The sequence below is a fragment of the Balaenoptera ricei genome, chromosome 20 (genome assembly GCF_028023285.1).
Source record: "Balaenoptera ricei isolate mBalRic1 chromosome 20, mBalRic1.hap2, whole genome shotgun sequence".
Taxonomy (NCBI): Eukaryota; Metazoa; Chordata; class Mammalia; order Artiodactyla; family Balaenopteridae; genus Balaenoptera; species Balaenoptera ricei.
The window spans coordinates 11,883,647-11,898,586 of record NC_082658.1 but is presented as its reverse complement, the minus strand read 5'-3'; the positions used below and the strand labels follow the sequence as shown (position 1 = coordinate 11,898,586).

General features: G+C 61.3%; 1 protein-coding gene across 1 annotated transcript; it reads right to left on the bottom strand.

Moving 5' to 3' along the window:
• Positions 1-3,067: 3,067 nt before the first annotated feature.
• On the bottom strand, positions 3,068-7,819 carry PVALEF (parvalbumin like EF-hand containing). The gene is made up of 5 exons (XM_059908912.1): positions 7,796-7,819; positions 5,045-5,157; positions 4,717-4,852; positions 4,255-4,370; positions 3,068-3,147 (listed from the first exon to the last, which is right to left on the bottom strand). Exons 2-5 carry the CDS (start codon positions 5,148-5,150, stop codon positions 3,104-3,106), a joined length of 402 nt encoding a protein of 133 aa, XP_059764895.1. The 5' UTR covers positions 5,151-5,157; positions 7,796-7,819; the 3' UTR covers positions 3,068-3,103.
• Between the last annotated feature and the right edge of the window lie 7,121 nt (positions 7,820-14,940).

The window sequence follows — 14,940 nt, the reverse complement described above, 5'->3', positions numbered from 1 at the left end:
TTTCCATTCATCTGTCCATTTGTTTGTTCATCCACCCACCCACCCATCCATCCATCCATCCATTGATCCATCCATTCATTCATCTGTTCACAAGGACAGGTTGGGTGCTCTTCTGTACCAGTCTCTGCATCCCTTATACTCCTTCACTTCTGCTGTTATCTGAGCTCTTTGCTTTAATTTTATTCAAGTTTTTGTTGTCACAGATAATTTGCTCCTGACATTAACTGGTTTGGAGCTTTGTGTCATCCTGGGTCTCTGTCCTGCCCATGACCTGCCCATGGGCCTTGTGATGGCATCTCACACGTCCCAGCTGGTGAAAACGTGTCCCTGAGAGGCTACAATGCTGGGGGTGGCGTGGGAGGCCTGCCCCGCTGGACTGTTCCACCTGCACAGGTGTGCCCGAAGGAAGGGGGACTGAGACGCCATTCCTGTTCCCTGGGGTAGGGATAGTGGGCTGGGTGGCGCCGTACGCAGGGGTGAGGGTATCTGTTAGGCCCCAGCCTCCCAAGAAAGGTCTCCTTGGCCTTCTAGCTCCTCTGGTTAATTCATTGTGTTTTTTTAAGTCTTCTGTATCCTTGCTGATTTCTTTCCTACTTGCTCTATCAGTTCCCAGGAGAAGAATGCTAAAATCTCCACCTGTGGTTGTGCATCATCTCTTTTTCATTTTAGTTGCCCCATTTTTGCTTTATGTCTGAGGCTATGTTAGTAGGTGCATACAAATTTAGAGCTGTGTGTCTTCCTGGTGAGTTGACCCCTTATCTTTACAAACTGTCCCTCTTTGTCTAGCAGAGCTTCTTGCCTTAAAGTGTCCTCCATCTGATAGTAGCAGCCACACCAGCTTTCTCTTTTTCTCTACCAGCCACAGACAATATGCAGACGAATGGGCATGGTCAGATGTGGTCTGCATTGAGCAGAATTTGGACCCTGGTCCAGAGGGATTACTTTTGCCCTGGTGGCAGTTAGGACAGGGACTGGGCTGGCTGAGGCTGAGCTCCAGTCTCTGTGAGGACTGGCCTGATACTCCCGTCCTCACTTCTCTCTCCTAGCCCCATAGGAACCACAAGCAAAGACCCTACTCCCTGGCAGGGACTGAACACCCGGGAGACTGCCGGACGCCCTCCTCAGCCGCTCGGCCTCTCCACCGCTGTTAACCAGTTGCAAACCCTGGCAGGGACCCTGTGCCAACGTCAGGCTCACTTCTTGGGTTTTTCTCTCCGGGATCTCAGAACCCGTGTCCCTGATGCTTTGCTTGCTCATAATAGACAATAAATAAGCAGCTCATATGGTATATTAGGGGATGCGAGTGCTATGGAGAGAATAGATTAAGGAGAATGCAGAATGCTGGGCAAGGTAGAGTGGAATGTGAAACAGGGCGGAAGAGTTGACCTCTTTGGGATGTAACATTTGAGGAAAACATAGAAGGAGATGAGGGAGTTAGTCAGACAGATGTCTAGGGAAGAGCATAGCAGGCCCAGGAACATGCAAAGGCCCTGGGGCAGGGTGGTTCCTGGCTGGGGAGCAGTGGGGTGGCCAGTGTGGCTGCAGTGAGGGTGGGAGGGTCTAAAGTCAGGGAGCATGTGGACATCCCAAGGACTTGGCTCTTCTGCATGAGAGGGGAGCCTCTGGAAAGTTCCAAGTGAAGCCATGGGTCTGACTTGTATTTTAAAAGGACCTCTCTGGCCGTTATATTGAGAACCCACTGTTGGAAGGTAGAGGCAGGGAGGCCAGTTTGGGGGTCAAGGAAGGTAGAGGCAGAGAGGCCAGTTTGGGGGCCAAGGTGGTCATCTGGGCAAGAGCTGGTGGTGGCCCAGATGGTGGGAGAATGGCGCTCTGTATGTTTGAGGGCAGAGCTAGTGGGATTACGTTGCAGGTGGGTGTGAAAGGGAGGGGAGCTGAGGATGATGTGTGAGCTTGGCTCCTGCAATAGCCCAGCCTGTGGGCTCCTGAGAGCGGTGCCTTCACCCTGGGGTGATCCAGCCACCTTTGGCCCCTCCATCCTAGAGAGTCTGGAGTCCCATGGCAGCTGGAGGAGGGAACCCATCACACCCACGTGGATGCAGGGGGCTCGGATGGGGGCCTAGTGCTCTCCCAGCTACCAGTCCCCAGGATGGAGCGGGGAGCACATCCACACCCTCTGCATGGTGACCACAGAGCTCCCGGCCTGAGCAGCAGAGGAACGACTCAGCTAACAGATGGGAAGACCGAGGGTGGGACTGTGGGAGGAAGACGGGAGCTCAGCCTTGGGCACGTTAAGCTTGAGACGCCTCCATCACACGAAACAGGGTGTCAGGCAGCCAGAATGGGCACAGGAGTCTGGAGTACAGGAGAGAGGTGCTTAAAGCACAAGAAGGGAGCCCACCGGGTGGGCGAGTATGGCTGGCGCAGAGGCTGGGGCAGGTGGGTGGGGTGGGGGAGGACTCCTGCAGGAGGATGAGCTTGGGGAGAAGGGGAGGAGGCCTCAAAGAGAGGGACTGGGTCTCAAAGACTGGAAGGAGGAGGCGAAGAGATATCGGCAGAGATCTGAGCCCTGGACACGTCCAGCCCGGAGTGCAGGGTGCAGGGCTGGTGCCAGGACCCCCCAGAGGCACCCTGGGGCTGAAGCTGTCCCTGCGCTGTGGACTCCAGGCAGCCTAGGACCCAGCCTGGTGAGCAGCTGCACTGAGCCCAGTGGGGGCCGGGGCCGGGTGTGTGTGTGTGTGTGGCGGGGGGGGGGGTCTGGGTCCAGAGAGCACCACGCTGGGAGGGCAGATCCAGGAGGGGCCGGGGCTGGAGTGGGGGACTGCCCTCCGAGGGTGCCCCCAGTGAGGCAGGAACAGGAAGGGGCAGAGTAGGCTGGACACACACACCACCCGGCCTTCCATTTTCCCTCCTGCACGCCCCATGCCACCCTGCCCTCCCCATCACCCAGAGACTCACGACCCTGCCCCCACCCTAGCTGACGCTGCACACCCCCAACAAACACATGGGCTGCGGTTCATTTAATGCTGTTTTTCTTCAATTTTCCTGGCTCAAGCTGCGTCCACTCCCATGGCCTCCACAGGGCACTCGCGAATCCCACGGTGCCCCTTGGGGGATGCTCAGCCAGCCGGGGCTGGGCGTGGTGCTACTTCTTTGCAATTTTCTCCTTTTTGATCAATTCAGAAAATTCTAGAACAGGAGACAGATTTCTAGTAAAGAACCCGCTGGCTTGTGCCCCACCAAGCCCTGCAGGCCCAGCGGGAAGCCTCCTTTATGATGGGGGACTTCGCGGTCCACGGAGGCCCTGTATCCTGCCCTCCTGAGTCCTGGGTGGGGAGCAGGAAGGACCGGAACTTGGCTGCCCGAGTGCCCCACACCGTTGTTGTGTGCCCTGTGCCCGGCCAGCTTGGTGGTGGTGAGCTCACCCACCCTGGGTCTTACGATGAACCCTCAGCAGTTCCCCTCAGAGTCTCTGAGCAAGTGCTCCTGTGATCATCCTGCCTTCAGTGGGGAAACTGAGGCACAGAGAGGCTGGGGGGCTGCATCCTAAACAGACCCCTTGGCCCGGCTGCCCCTATTTTAAGTCTTGCGACCACCGCACAAGTCAAGGTTTGCTGGTATTTGCGGGCACCAAGTGGAGGCCTGGAGGGTGAGGACAGGTCCCCAGTCTGGGGCTCTGAGCCTGTGCTTGCCTGTTCCCAGGGCCATCCTCCAGGCTTGGGGTCAGCATCTGGGTGGGTGGGCGGCAGGATGATGCAGACCCCAGGGCAGCCATGGGAGCCTCAGGGAAGGCCTGCAGCCCCAGAAATGCCTTTCCTCCTGGGCAACCCCCTCCCGCCTGCTCAACTCACACGCAGCCGTTGGCCCACCTGACCTCCTTCCTCCTGCGTCCACCTCTGCAGCTCCTCAGGCCCTAGTCTCTGCCTCAAACCTTCCTCCCCATCTCGGAAACCCCCCATCTAATCTGCCCCCTCGACCTTCCCCAAAGCCGGCTTGGGCCACCTCTCCCCTGCTCAGAAACCTACCTGCAGCAGCTCCCCTGGGCCCGGTGAGATGCCCAAGCCCCCTCAGCATCCCGGAGACTCAGCTTCCCCCTCTGTGAACAGGGACGATGGTGACCACCACAGGTGGCTGTAAGCTTTGGGGGATGGGGTCCACGCCTGGCAGTGGGGAGCCTGGTCAGCCCTGCACAGAGACAGGCTCTGGACGTGGAGCAAACTGAGTGCGAGTGATGGGGAGTGGGGGGCAGGAAAGTCCTGAGAGGTATCCCTGCCCCTCTCATCTCTGCTGCCCCACCTTTGAAGTCAATCCTCCCGTCCCCATCCGTGTCGGCTGCTTGGATCACGGTCTCAGCCTCCTCGTCCGTCAGTGGGGTGGTGGGCCCGCTGCTGGGGAAGATGCGCAGGATGTACCTGGGGCCAGGGGTGGGCTTGGGTCGGAGCTGAGGGGGCATCTGGCCGGTGCCCAATGGTATACAAGGTGCCTGCTCCCCACTTTACAGCTGGGGAAACTGAGGCCCAGCTGGAGAGGGGTCTCTGGTCCTGGGCCCAGTGCTGTGCCCCTGGATCCTGTTTCTAGCCTGGCCCCATCTCCCACAAGGCCTGCTGGAGCCCAGTGGGGGTACCAGGTCTTCTGGGGTGAGCGTGGTAGCTGTAGGTCGGGGAGGGGGCCCAGAGCTCAGTACCCCCTCATCCCCAGCCACCACCAGGGAGGGGGACCAGGGCCCAGGACATCCCGTCCCCGGCCATTGGCTGTTACTTGATCTCATTCCACTCGATGAAGCCACTCTTGTCCTTGTCCAGGGTCTGGAAGGCCTTGCGGATGACACTCTCCTGCTGCCCCGAGGCCTGGAACTTCTGCATGTACTCAAAGAACTTGATGTAGTTGAAGGAGCCTGGGGATGACCGGGCGTGTCACCAGGGCCATCCCCCTCGGGGCTGGACTGCCCTGGCCAGCAGGGCCTGGGCCCAGAGGGGGATTCCTCCCCTGGGGTGGGGGCTGCCGGGTCCTGTGCCCTCCCCCAGCCCCAGGGGGTCTCCTGCATCCACAGTGGGGCTGGCCCAGGGTGGGCGGGGGCGGGCTGTACCATGGTGCCTCATGTCAGTGGGCAGCAAGTCTATGTCCTTGTCCGACAGGGATGTGCCCATGGCCATGGCCATCTTCTTCATCTGGGAGGAGAAGTCCTCATCCATCCTGGCCCTGCAGGGAACAGGGAGCCGGCTCGGCAGGTGTGCTGGGCAGGAAAGGGTGCTCTGCCTGGACCCTGCCTGGTGCCAGCTCCTGGCCCTAGAGTGGGGACCCCAGGCACCCAGACCCCAGACAGGCCTCGGGCTGCAGAGGGTGGCTGGAAGGGTCAGCTTTCCCAGCACCCTGGGGCCCCGGCCTTGCAGAGGCCCTCGTGCCCAGGCCCTGAGGAAGATGCGTCTGAGCCCTGCCTCTTGGTAGCTGGCCACCCTGAGGTGTTACCCCACTTCACAGAAGAAGAGACTGAGGCTTTGAGACGATAAGTGATACACACGAGGTCCTTCACTCTGCTCGGAAGAGGTGGAGGTGGCGCTGTCTGACCCCTCAACGCTGCTGGGTAATTTCCTCTGTCCTTCCAGGCTCACCTCAAAGCCGCCCCCTCTGGGAAGCCTTCCTGGTTACCTGAAGCACCACCTCCTCCTGCCAGGACTCAGGGCCCAGGGCCTTGGTCTCTCTCTCCCGGACCCCAGACCGGCAGGCCTTGGTCATCCTGGCTGGACACTAGCCGCCGGCTGGGAGGCGTGCTGCGTGTAGGCCAGTCTCGAGCTGGCCCTGGACTGAGCAAGGCCCAGACCCACTCCAGCAGGATGGCCCCACCCCCTTCCCAGGCGCTCAGGAGGGCGGCCCGCTGTGCATCTGCCCTGAGGAGGTGCCCACGGCAGTGTCCCCACTTCTTGGAGGTTCAGGCAGGAGCCACTGAGGCAGGCCGGGATTCCAGCTGGGCAGGTGGGGTCTGGGCACAGGGACCGGGCTGTCCCGTGCCCCCACACAGTGCCTTGTGACCTGTGGAGCTCTCGGGTTGCTGTCCCCAGGGCGGGTTGGGTTCTGGGGCTCGTGGCAGAGCAGCTATGTCAGAGGCTCGTTGGCCCTCTCGGAAGTTCACGGGGTGGTGGAGCCTTCTGGAACCTACTCCCGCCGCCAGGAGAGGCAGCTCAGTGACCTGCTGGGCATAAGCCAGCCAGGCAGTGGCCGGAGGCGTCTCCTTTCTCCCAGTAGAGAAGCCACGGGTCAAAGCTTGCAACTCAAGCTGCAGCGGGGGGCAGGGAGGGCTGGATCCAGCCCAGGGCTGCGTCCTGCTTCCTGACCCTGGGCGTGCCCCCCAGCTGCTCTGGGCCTCAGGCTCCTCATCTGTGAAATGGAGAGACCCCTGCCCGCCCGCCCTGCCCTGCCCCTTCGCAGGGTCATGCAAGGAGCCATGAGGGAAGGAGATGGTGGGGAAAGGGTGTCGGATCCTGTGGTGGGTGTCACCCATAATGGCCAGTCCCTGCAGCCTGTCCGGGAGGTTGGGCGGGGGTGGTCAGCCGGGATCAAGGGCAGGCCCAGGCCTTGGAGGCCCAGGACAGACCCCACTACCCTGCATCCCACGGTGAGACCGTGATTCCCCTCTCTACCCTGGAATCATGGGGTCCGTTCTGGAGGGAAGGGATTCCCTGGCTGCCACTCGGGGCCTTGCCCAGGGCCAATGTCACCCCCTTTATGGAGGAGGGACAGGGCCAAATTCCAGGCCAGGTCTGGCCAAGCCTTGGGTTGACATCCTGACTGCAGAGCGCTGTGGGCGCCCTGCGCTGGGCTGTTTACCACCCTGCTCCCACCCCGTTGCTCTCCGGGGCATCCCCCCACCCCCACCCCCCATGAAGGCAGGGGAGCCTGAGATCAGCGCTGGAGACAGCAGGGGAGGCAGGGCCTGGGCCTCAGGCTGTGGTTGGTGTACTTATAGCACCTGATCCAGGGCCTGGGATGGAGTCTCACCTGGCACGCCTAGTCAGGGCAGGAAGCGGGGAGGGGAGTGGGGAGGGGGCTAAACGGCACTGCACAGAGCCGGCTCTGCAGCCCCCTGTGCAGCCTCCTGGGGTGCTCCCAGCGCCTGGAAGGCCTTCGTCCCTCTCCTCCCGCCTCACTGCCTTCCATAGCCAAAGCTGGTCATAGCTTTAAGGCCTGGCTCCGCCCCCCCTCAGACCCCCACGTATGCCCAGTATTGTTGCGTTCTCTATGCCCCCTCCAAGGCTGGCAGGACCCTCCCCTGTCCCCAGACCACTCAGGACCGCCCATGTGGCCTTCCTGGAGGCTGTGGTCTGCATCTAGCACCTGAGAGTGAATCACCAAGTTCAGATGCTCAGTGAGAAAAAGGCCTCATGGGCTGGAGGGAGGTGGGAAGGGGTGATGGAGGCCTTGGGGCCCCACTGGGACAGGGGCTGGGCACGTGGGCCCAGAGCTGGCTCAGCATGCCTGCCAGAGTTGGTGGGTCTGGGGGCCTTGGAGCCTCTGCTCTGCCAGGCCCTTCCCCCACTCAGCACCGGGAGCCCTGTGAGGGGGACTCAGCCACCCCCTACTGACCCCAGCTTGCAGCCATGCTCTCAGAGGCCCGCCTAGGCACATGTGTGCACACGTGCCCACCCCCGCAGACCCAGTTACCTTGGGGCTGCCCCTCTCCTTCCTCCTCTTTTTCTTCCTCTCCTGGACCTCCCTGGGGTTCCCCCAGCACCCAGGGCCTCCCCTTGTCCAGCGGAAGACGAGGCCCAAGCTCCTACCATGCAGCTCGGGCAGCTCCGGCCCGGCTGGGTGCCCACACCACCCCTCCCTGGGCAGGGCTCACCTTCGCCCAGCTTCCTTCTAGGGCTCTGGGAAGGCGGGTCAGGCTGGGGGTGCTGAGAGGCTGCGGGGGCTCCAGCTTTTATACCTGAAGCTGCTCGGCCTGTTTACATCTTGGGGCTGCAGCTGTCCCCCCGCCTCTCCCGGGTACTCCAGCCTGGTACTGGCCGCCCCCAGGGGCTCGCTGGCACTTGGCACGTCCACACCGGGCTGGGCAGACTGACCATTAGCAGCACCTGGCCTCCCCGAGCCTGGGGTGGGGGTAGGGAGAGTGACGACATTGCTGAGTGAGTAGGCTTGCTATCTGTCGCAAGAGGTCCCACCCTGCCTGCTGGCCTCGTGGGGGTGAGAGGGGGTGGCGGTCCAGGAGATGGCCCAGGGGGGTGCAGGCCGCCAGCGTGTCCGAGACAGCAGCAGAAGACTGGACGACTGGGCCTCCTCTGATGAGAAGCCAGGCTGGGCAGCTGTCCTTTGTCCCTGGGTCACTGTGGGGGGCTGGGAGCCATGCCAGGGCTGGCTGTCAAGGCGAGGGGAGGAGAGGGAGGTCTCCGTCAGGCAGGATGGCTCCTGCAGGCACAGGGAGCAGGGCTGTGTGACCCCGGGCGGGGCTGGCCTCTCTCCCTGGGAAGGGCCCTCACAGGGCAGTCACCAGGGTGAGGACGGGGGACCAGAGAGGGACACATTGCCGTGAGCCCCTCCTGGCCATGGCCCACCTGGAGGGGAACGGCTCACGGTCCATTTGCTTCCTCGGCCTCAGTGTTTTACAGAGTGGTGCCCCTGACGGTGCAGACGTCTGTGCAGCCCCTTTCCAACCCTCCATCACCAGCTGTCCTCTGCGGGGGTTTCTGCCCCCGTCAGTTTACATGGCACTCCTATAGCTCTGAGATCTGCTTTCTCTGCACAAAAGTTTATCATGTGTCGCCGCACTCTGCCATGACGTAAGACAGCTCTGTGTTAGGCCAGCAGGCTGAGGATGTTCTAGTAAGTTCCTTGACTGACCACCTGCTGCTGGACCCGGAGCAGGTCCCAGTGCTTTTCTTTCTTTCTTTCTTTTTGGCCATGCCACGCGGTATGTGAAATCTTAGTTCCCCGACCAGGGATCGAACCCGCGCCCCCTGCAGTGGGAGTGCAGGGTTTTAACCACTGGACCGCCAGGGAAGTCCCAGGTCCCAGTGCTTTTGTCATCAGAGACACTGTGGGAGACCAGAGTGGGAGGACCAGGACGAATGATGGAAGTTTCCATGGTCCTGCCATGTTCCTCTCCAAAAGGGTTACCCTAAAGATTTCCAGCCAAGGCTGGGTGCCCCGCACCTCCTGCACACCCACACCTACACTGCAGTCTGGTCCCCAGCAGGCAGCAGGGACATCTCTTAACATGTCTGTACATAGAGTTGAATGTTATCCGCGTGAAAGGAGCAAGGCACCGACACTCTACAACACGGATGAGCCCTGACAGCCCCACAATGAGTGAAAAAAGCCAGTCACAAAAGGCCACATAGTCTGTGATGCCATTGGTAATAAAATGTCCAGGAGAGGCAAATCCAGAGACAGAAAGCAGACTGGTGTTTGCCGGGGGGCTGGGGGAATGGGGAGTTACTGTTTAACGGGTACGGGGTCATGAGAATGTTCTGGAACTAGATAGAGGTGGTGACTGCACAATATCGTGAATGCACTAAACACTACGGAGTTGTTCGTATTAAAATGGCTTATGTTATCTGAGCACCCTCTCTGCCGGCACCTTCCAGAAGGCCCTATCTGTGCCCACCCCTGCCCAGGCCATGAAGCGAGGTCTGGGGAGCGGGTGGGCGGGCTCCTGGACCAGCACCTGCCCGGAGCTGACAGATGGCCAGTCCCCTGGGCAGCCCCTCCCGTTTCATTTCGGTTCAGAGTTGGGCCGCCCCTCCTCTCCTGAAGCCCTGGCCCTAGCTTACCAGCCCCGCTCCGGGCTGAGCTGGCCTGGAGGGGCCACGGGGACCAGCTCACAGCTCTGGGGATACCGTTGTCCCCTGTGCCCAGGCACGGCAGGCACTGTCCCCTTGGGACGCCCTGGTCTCTCGGGCCCTCGTGGGGCTGGCACTGCCCCCCACCCCGGCCTGCCTGGAACAACTTCGCGGGAGGGGTCTGGTGGGCTCTCGGCCCTCCTGCTGCAGACTGGAAACCCCTGCAGAGACCCCGCAGCCCAGCCCTGCCCCGTGACGTGAGTACTAGACACCTAAGAGGAATTAGCTCTTCTTTTCCAGGGAGGCGTTTCTATATAAGGACAAAGCTCTTTCAAGCCACAGCCTCCTCAGAGCATGGCGTCCCCCCCGGCTGGCTCGGAACGGCAGGCAGCACCTTCCCGTTCCTGCGGAGGCCGGGTACCCTTGGCGGACGCCCCTGCTCTGAGGTCTCTTCGGCAATGCTGGAACCCCTCTCACCCCCACTTCGCAGAGCACAGCTGCGGTGGGTGGGCTTGTGGGGGAGAGGCTCGCCTGAGGTTGGGGCCTATCTGCGGGCACGTTTGGGCGGGGGACAGCATTTACCCTTGGCACCCCTCCCGTGCACACAGAAGTGGGGGTGGGGAAGCGCGATTACAACAAGGGACATCTGTTTCCCTGCCCCCATCCCAGGCCGGGACCACATCCCCGTGCAGCAGAAAGGGGTGGGCCGGGGGAGCCCACTGGGGTGGTGAGGTCCTGGCTGGCAGGGGTGTCCCTGCGGCCCTGCACTTTGGTGCCCAGTATGTGGGTTTGTGGGCTGAATCCGGGGCAGCCTTTCATGCAGAAATGCTGATGCGGGTTATTACAGGAAGGACTCAAGAGGTGCTGGCCATCCCCATGGCCCTGCCCCTGTGTCCTTTACCACAAAAGATATGTCCATGTCCTAATCCCAGTACCTTGAATGGGAGCTTGTTTGGAAATAGGGTCTTTGCCGATGTGACCCTTAAGACGAGGTCACACTAGATTAGGATGGACCCTGATCCAGTGACTCGTTCCTTATAAGAAGAGAGACACAGAGAAGAGGGAAAGGCCATGTGGCGATGGAGGGACAGAGGCAGAGCTTGCAATGATATGGCCATGGGCCAAGGAACACCTGGGGCCACCAGGAGCTGGAAGAGGCAGGGAGGGTCCTCCCTTAGACCTTTGGAGGGAGCCGGGTCCTGCCGACACCTCAGTTTTAGATTTCCAGCCTCCAGACTGTGAGAGAATCTATTTCTGTCGTTTGAAGCCCCCAGTTTGTGGTCATTTGTTATGGCCTCCCCAGGACACTCAACAGCCCCTTCCCAGGGACCCTCTCATGTCCCCCTGCTTCCGGCCCTCTCTCCTACCGCTGTCTGCCCGACCCCCGGCCCACCCCCGCCTCTGACCCGCTTCCTGAGCCTCGGGTGAGGACCCAGGTAGGATGTAGGGCTGGGCCCTGGAGGTTCCTGGAGGGACACAAAGGCAGCTGCGTCCACCAGGCTGACCAGGTGCCTACCAGGGCTGTGAATTTAAGGGGCACCAGGCCGACAGGTGAGCAGTCCAGAGCTTCTCTGGCCTCAGGCTCCAGATGGCTCAACACTTTCTGCTCCTGCCTTGATTCAAAATTGCGATATGTTGCTCATGATGGATTTTTCTCATTAATTTTGATTCTTTAAGATATTGCATTAAAATATTAGTTACCTTGATGACCAAGTTTGTTTTTGACAGCTTTATTGAGATAATAATTCATATGCTGTGAAGTTGACCATTTTAGAGTGCACACGTCAGTGTTTTTAAGTATATTCACAGGGTTGTGCAACCATCACCTCTATAAAATTCCAGAACATTTTCCTCACCCCCAAAAGAGGCCCCGTACCCCCATTTTCCCCTTCTCTGGACCTCTGACAACCGTCAATCTACTTTCTGCCTCTATGGATTCGAATAACCTAGGTCTTTCCCATAAGTGGAATCCTATGGTGTTTGTCCTTTTGCTTTTTTCACCGAGCACATTTCCAAGGTTCACCCATGCTGTAGTGCGTGTCAGCGCTTCGTTCCTTTTTACTGATGGTAAATATTCCCCTATATGGATCCACCACATTTTATGTATCCATTCATCTGTCGATGGATGTCATTACTGAGTTTTTGGTGCCCTGTGGTGCCTCCCTCACCTCACCTGAGCCCTGGTCTTGCCCCCATGCTGCTCCTGACCCGGGAGGCCTCTCCCCTCTGTCCCAGGGCCTCAGGCCCTCTTGGAAATCCTCTAGGCCCAGACTCCCTGGGGGGTCGGCTCCTTCTAGGGAAGGTGCTCTCCCCCTACTACCCCTGGCTTGTCCTTGACCCCATATTGTCTTTCCTGAGGCTCCTGCTCGAGGCTTCGGTCGCCACGGGCCCAGGGTGCTCTCATGTCCGTGGAAGAGAAGCAGATACGAGGCATCCCCACCAGTCCGGCCTCTGAAGGTGGAGGCGCGCCTGAGGCAGTGGTCGCTCCATGTGGGGCACCCCAGCCCCCACCGACGTCAGGCCTGGTCCCTGACCCGGCTATGTAGGGCTCTGGGGCATCTTGCCACCTCCAGGTGGCGGGGGTGGGGGGGCACATCTGCAGGGATCTCGTGCCATTCCGGGATTGGCAGAAGCCAGTTCTGTGGGATTCCTGGGGCAGGCTGGCCACTGGTCACCCCTGATTGGCAGGTCTACCCCTGTGAGCCCTCACCCCTGCACACCCTGACCCCAGCACTGGACAAGCCAGGTTCATGGTGTGGGAGCTTTGCCCCTGGGGCTCAGGTTTTTACCTTCTCTGTCTCTTCTCAGAAGTGTGTGTGTGTGTGTGTGTGTGTGTGTGTGTGTGTGTGTGTTGGGGACGGGTCCTTGGGTCCTGAGGTCGAGGAGAGAGCCCCATGCACCGAGCCTCTCAGCTCCACCCTTCGCAGGGCCCAGCACTCTGTTCTGTCTGTTTGGCCTTGTCATGCCAGCTGAGGGTTGGGCTCATGGCTGGCCTGGAGGTCTTGGACTCAGGGGACCCTGAGTCCAAGACAGCAGTTCTGTCCCAACCCCAGGAAGAGTACAGATAAGCCCTTCCCCTAAATTCCAGTGCCAGTCTTCCTGCCCCCCACTGTGGTGGCCAGTGAGTGCTGGTGGCTGGCCACACACGGGAGTCGCTGGCCAGAGGAACAGATCAATGGTGGAGGGACTCAGGGCACCTCTGGTTCAACGGTCACCATGCCAGGGGAGCAGCAGGGCTCCTGGTTCCAGTGAATCTCAGAGGACCCCAGTGCATGGGGGGAAGGTGTCACTCGGGTCATATGGAGTGACAGCGCTGGACCTGCAGCCCTGGGTGGACTTCCCCTGCCCCACTTAGACCCTGGAGGATATCTGCAACCCTAACGCCCCCGAGATCTGGCCTTCTGTATGCCAGTGTGTGCACATGCATGTGTGTTCACTGGTCAACCCATGTCACAGAGGTCTTCACAGAGGGTCTTCTGATCCTGGTCACTGAGGCTGGCCATGGTGGCACAGAGAATCTGGACAGGGACAACTTAGGGCCACTGGTCATTTCCCTGCTTGTCCCCAGGGAGTCCCCCGGTTGCGTCGAGGTCCAGGTGTCTGGGGCATCTTCCTGGCGGGCAGAGGCAGGGCCCTTGGTATGGGGGTGGGCAGTGTTGGGCTTTCCTCCTAGGTGGGGAGGGGAGACCCCCCACTGTGGGTCCAGCCCCCTCACACTGTGCACTCCTGGATCACAGCCCTCAGCCAGCCTTGCGCCTGTGGCTGCTGCCCCTCCAGGCCCCTGGGATCTGAGCCCCTCCCGCAGGCCAGGCCCTCTGCTGGCCATTCCCCTGTGGCTCCTTCCTCATCAACAAGGCCTTTGGGGCAAAGCTGTTTAGAGTAGTGGCCACAACATCAGGGCCAGTAAGAAGGTTCTGGATGCCCCATGCTCCTCCACAGACCTGAGGTTGTTGGGGCCACCCATGGCAGGGGACCCCGAAGGTCTGAGAGGAAAGGAGGCCCCTTCCTTTGCCCATGGGGGAATTGTCTACACAATGCGCCATCTTAGGTTAAGAAGGATGTGTCCTGGCATCCTCTCCTGAGGGCTGGCCCTCACCATCCTTTCTCTGTCCCTGCCCACCCCTGTTCCATTGACCCTTGCTCTCCCCCAAAGCCTTAGGAGCCCCTCCTGCCCCCACAAACCCCCTGCCTTCCAGCTGGGTCAGCCAAGGAGCTTTGCCCATCTGGATGGACGTAGAGTGAGTGACCCAAGTTACATAAAACTCAAATCCCAGCTACATAGTAACTCTCTCTCCGCTCCCAGGGGGTGGGGAGGGGACGGTTCCCAGCCCCCTGCGAGCTCAGCCCGCCTGCCCTCCTGAAGCCGCCTCATCCATGCAAGATGGCGCGGCAGGGCGCGCAGCCGGCGGGGAGGGGACGGTCCCTCGGTGCCCAGCGCCGCCGCGCCCGCCCTAAACGCCCGGCGCTGTTCTCTCCAGGGCGGGGGCGGCCGCTCCTTCTCCACGGTTGTCGCAGCGTGGCACAGGCGCGGGCGGTGTGGGCAAAAATAGCCCCCCCACCCCGCCGGCGCGGGCGCCGCCCAGAAGGCGCGGGGCCGGACCAAAGCTGCCTCTGAAACCGGCGTGTGCAGGCCGCGTGCGGGGCCCCGACCCCCGCGTGCCGGGGCCCGCGCCTCCGGGCCACCCAGCGCGCGCTTTCGTATTGCTCCTGCGTGCCACCGTGCCCACCCCAGCGCGCGCCGCCGCGCCCCCGCCTTCCCGCTCCTCCCCCCACGCCTCTGCCCACCCCCGCGCCTCCAGGTGCCCCCTCCCCGAGTCTCCGTCCCGCCCCCTCCCCCCCGCACTTTTCGCCTCCGAGCACCCCTCCCCCACTCTCCGTGCCCCCGAGCCTTCGGGTCTCCCACCCTACGTCTCTGAGCTCCCACCCGGCCTCAGTATCCCCCTCCCCGCCCCCCTTCCCCCCGCACCTTCCGCCTCCCAGCGCCCCCCCCCATTCTCCGTGCCACCTCCGCGTCTCCGGATCTCCCATCCTGCGTCTCTGTGTCCCCTCGTGCCTTCGTGCCCCCCACGTCTCCGTAACCCCCCAGTCTTCGGGTACCCCCACCGCGCGTCTCCGTGCCCCCCCAGCCGTGTAGAGAGCCCCCCCTCCGCGCGCGCTCCCGCCGGTGTTTTCGGACTGCACCAGCCCGGGAGCCCCGCGGCGCCGCGGC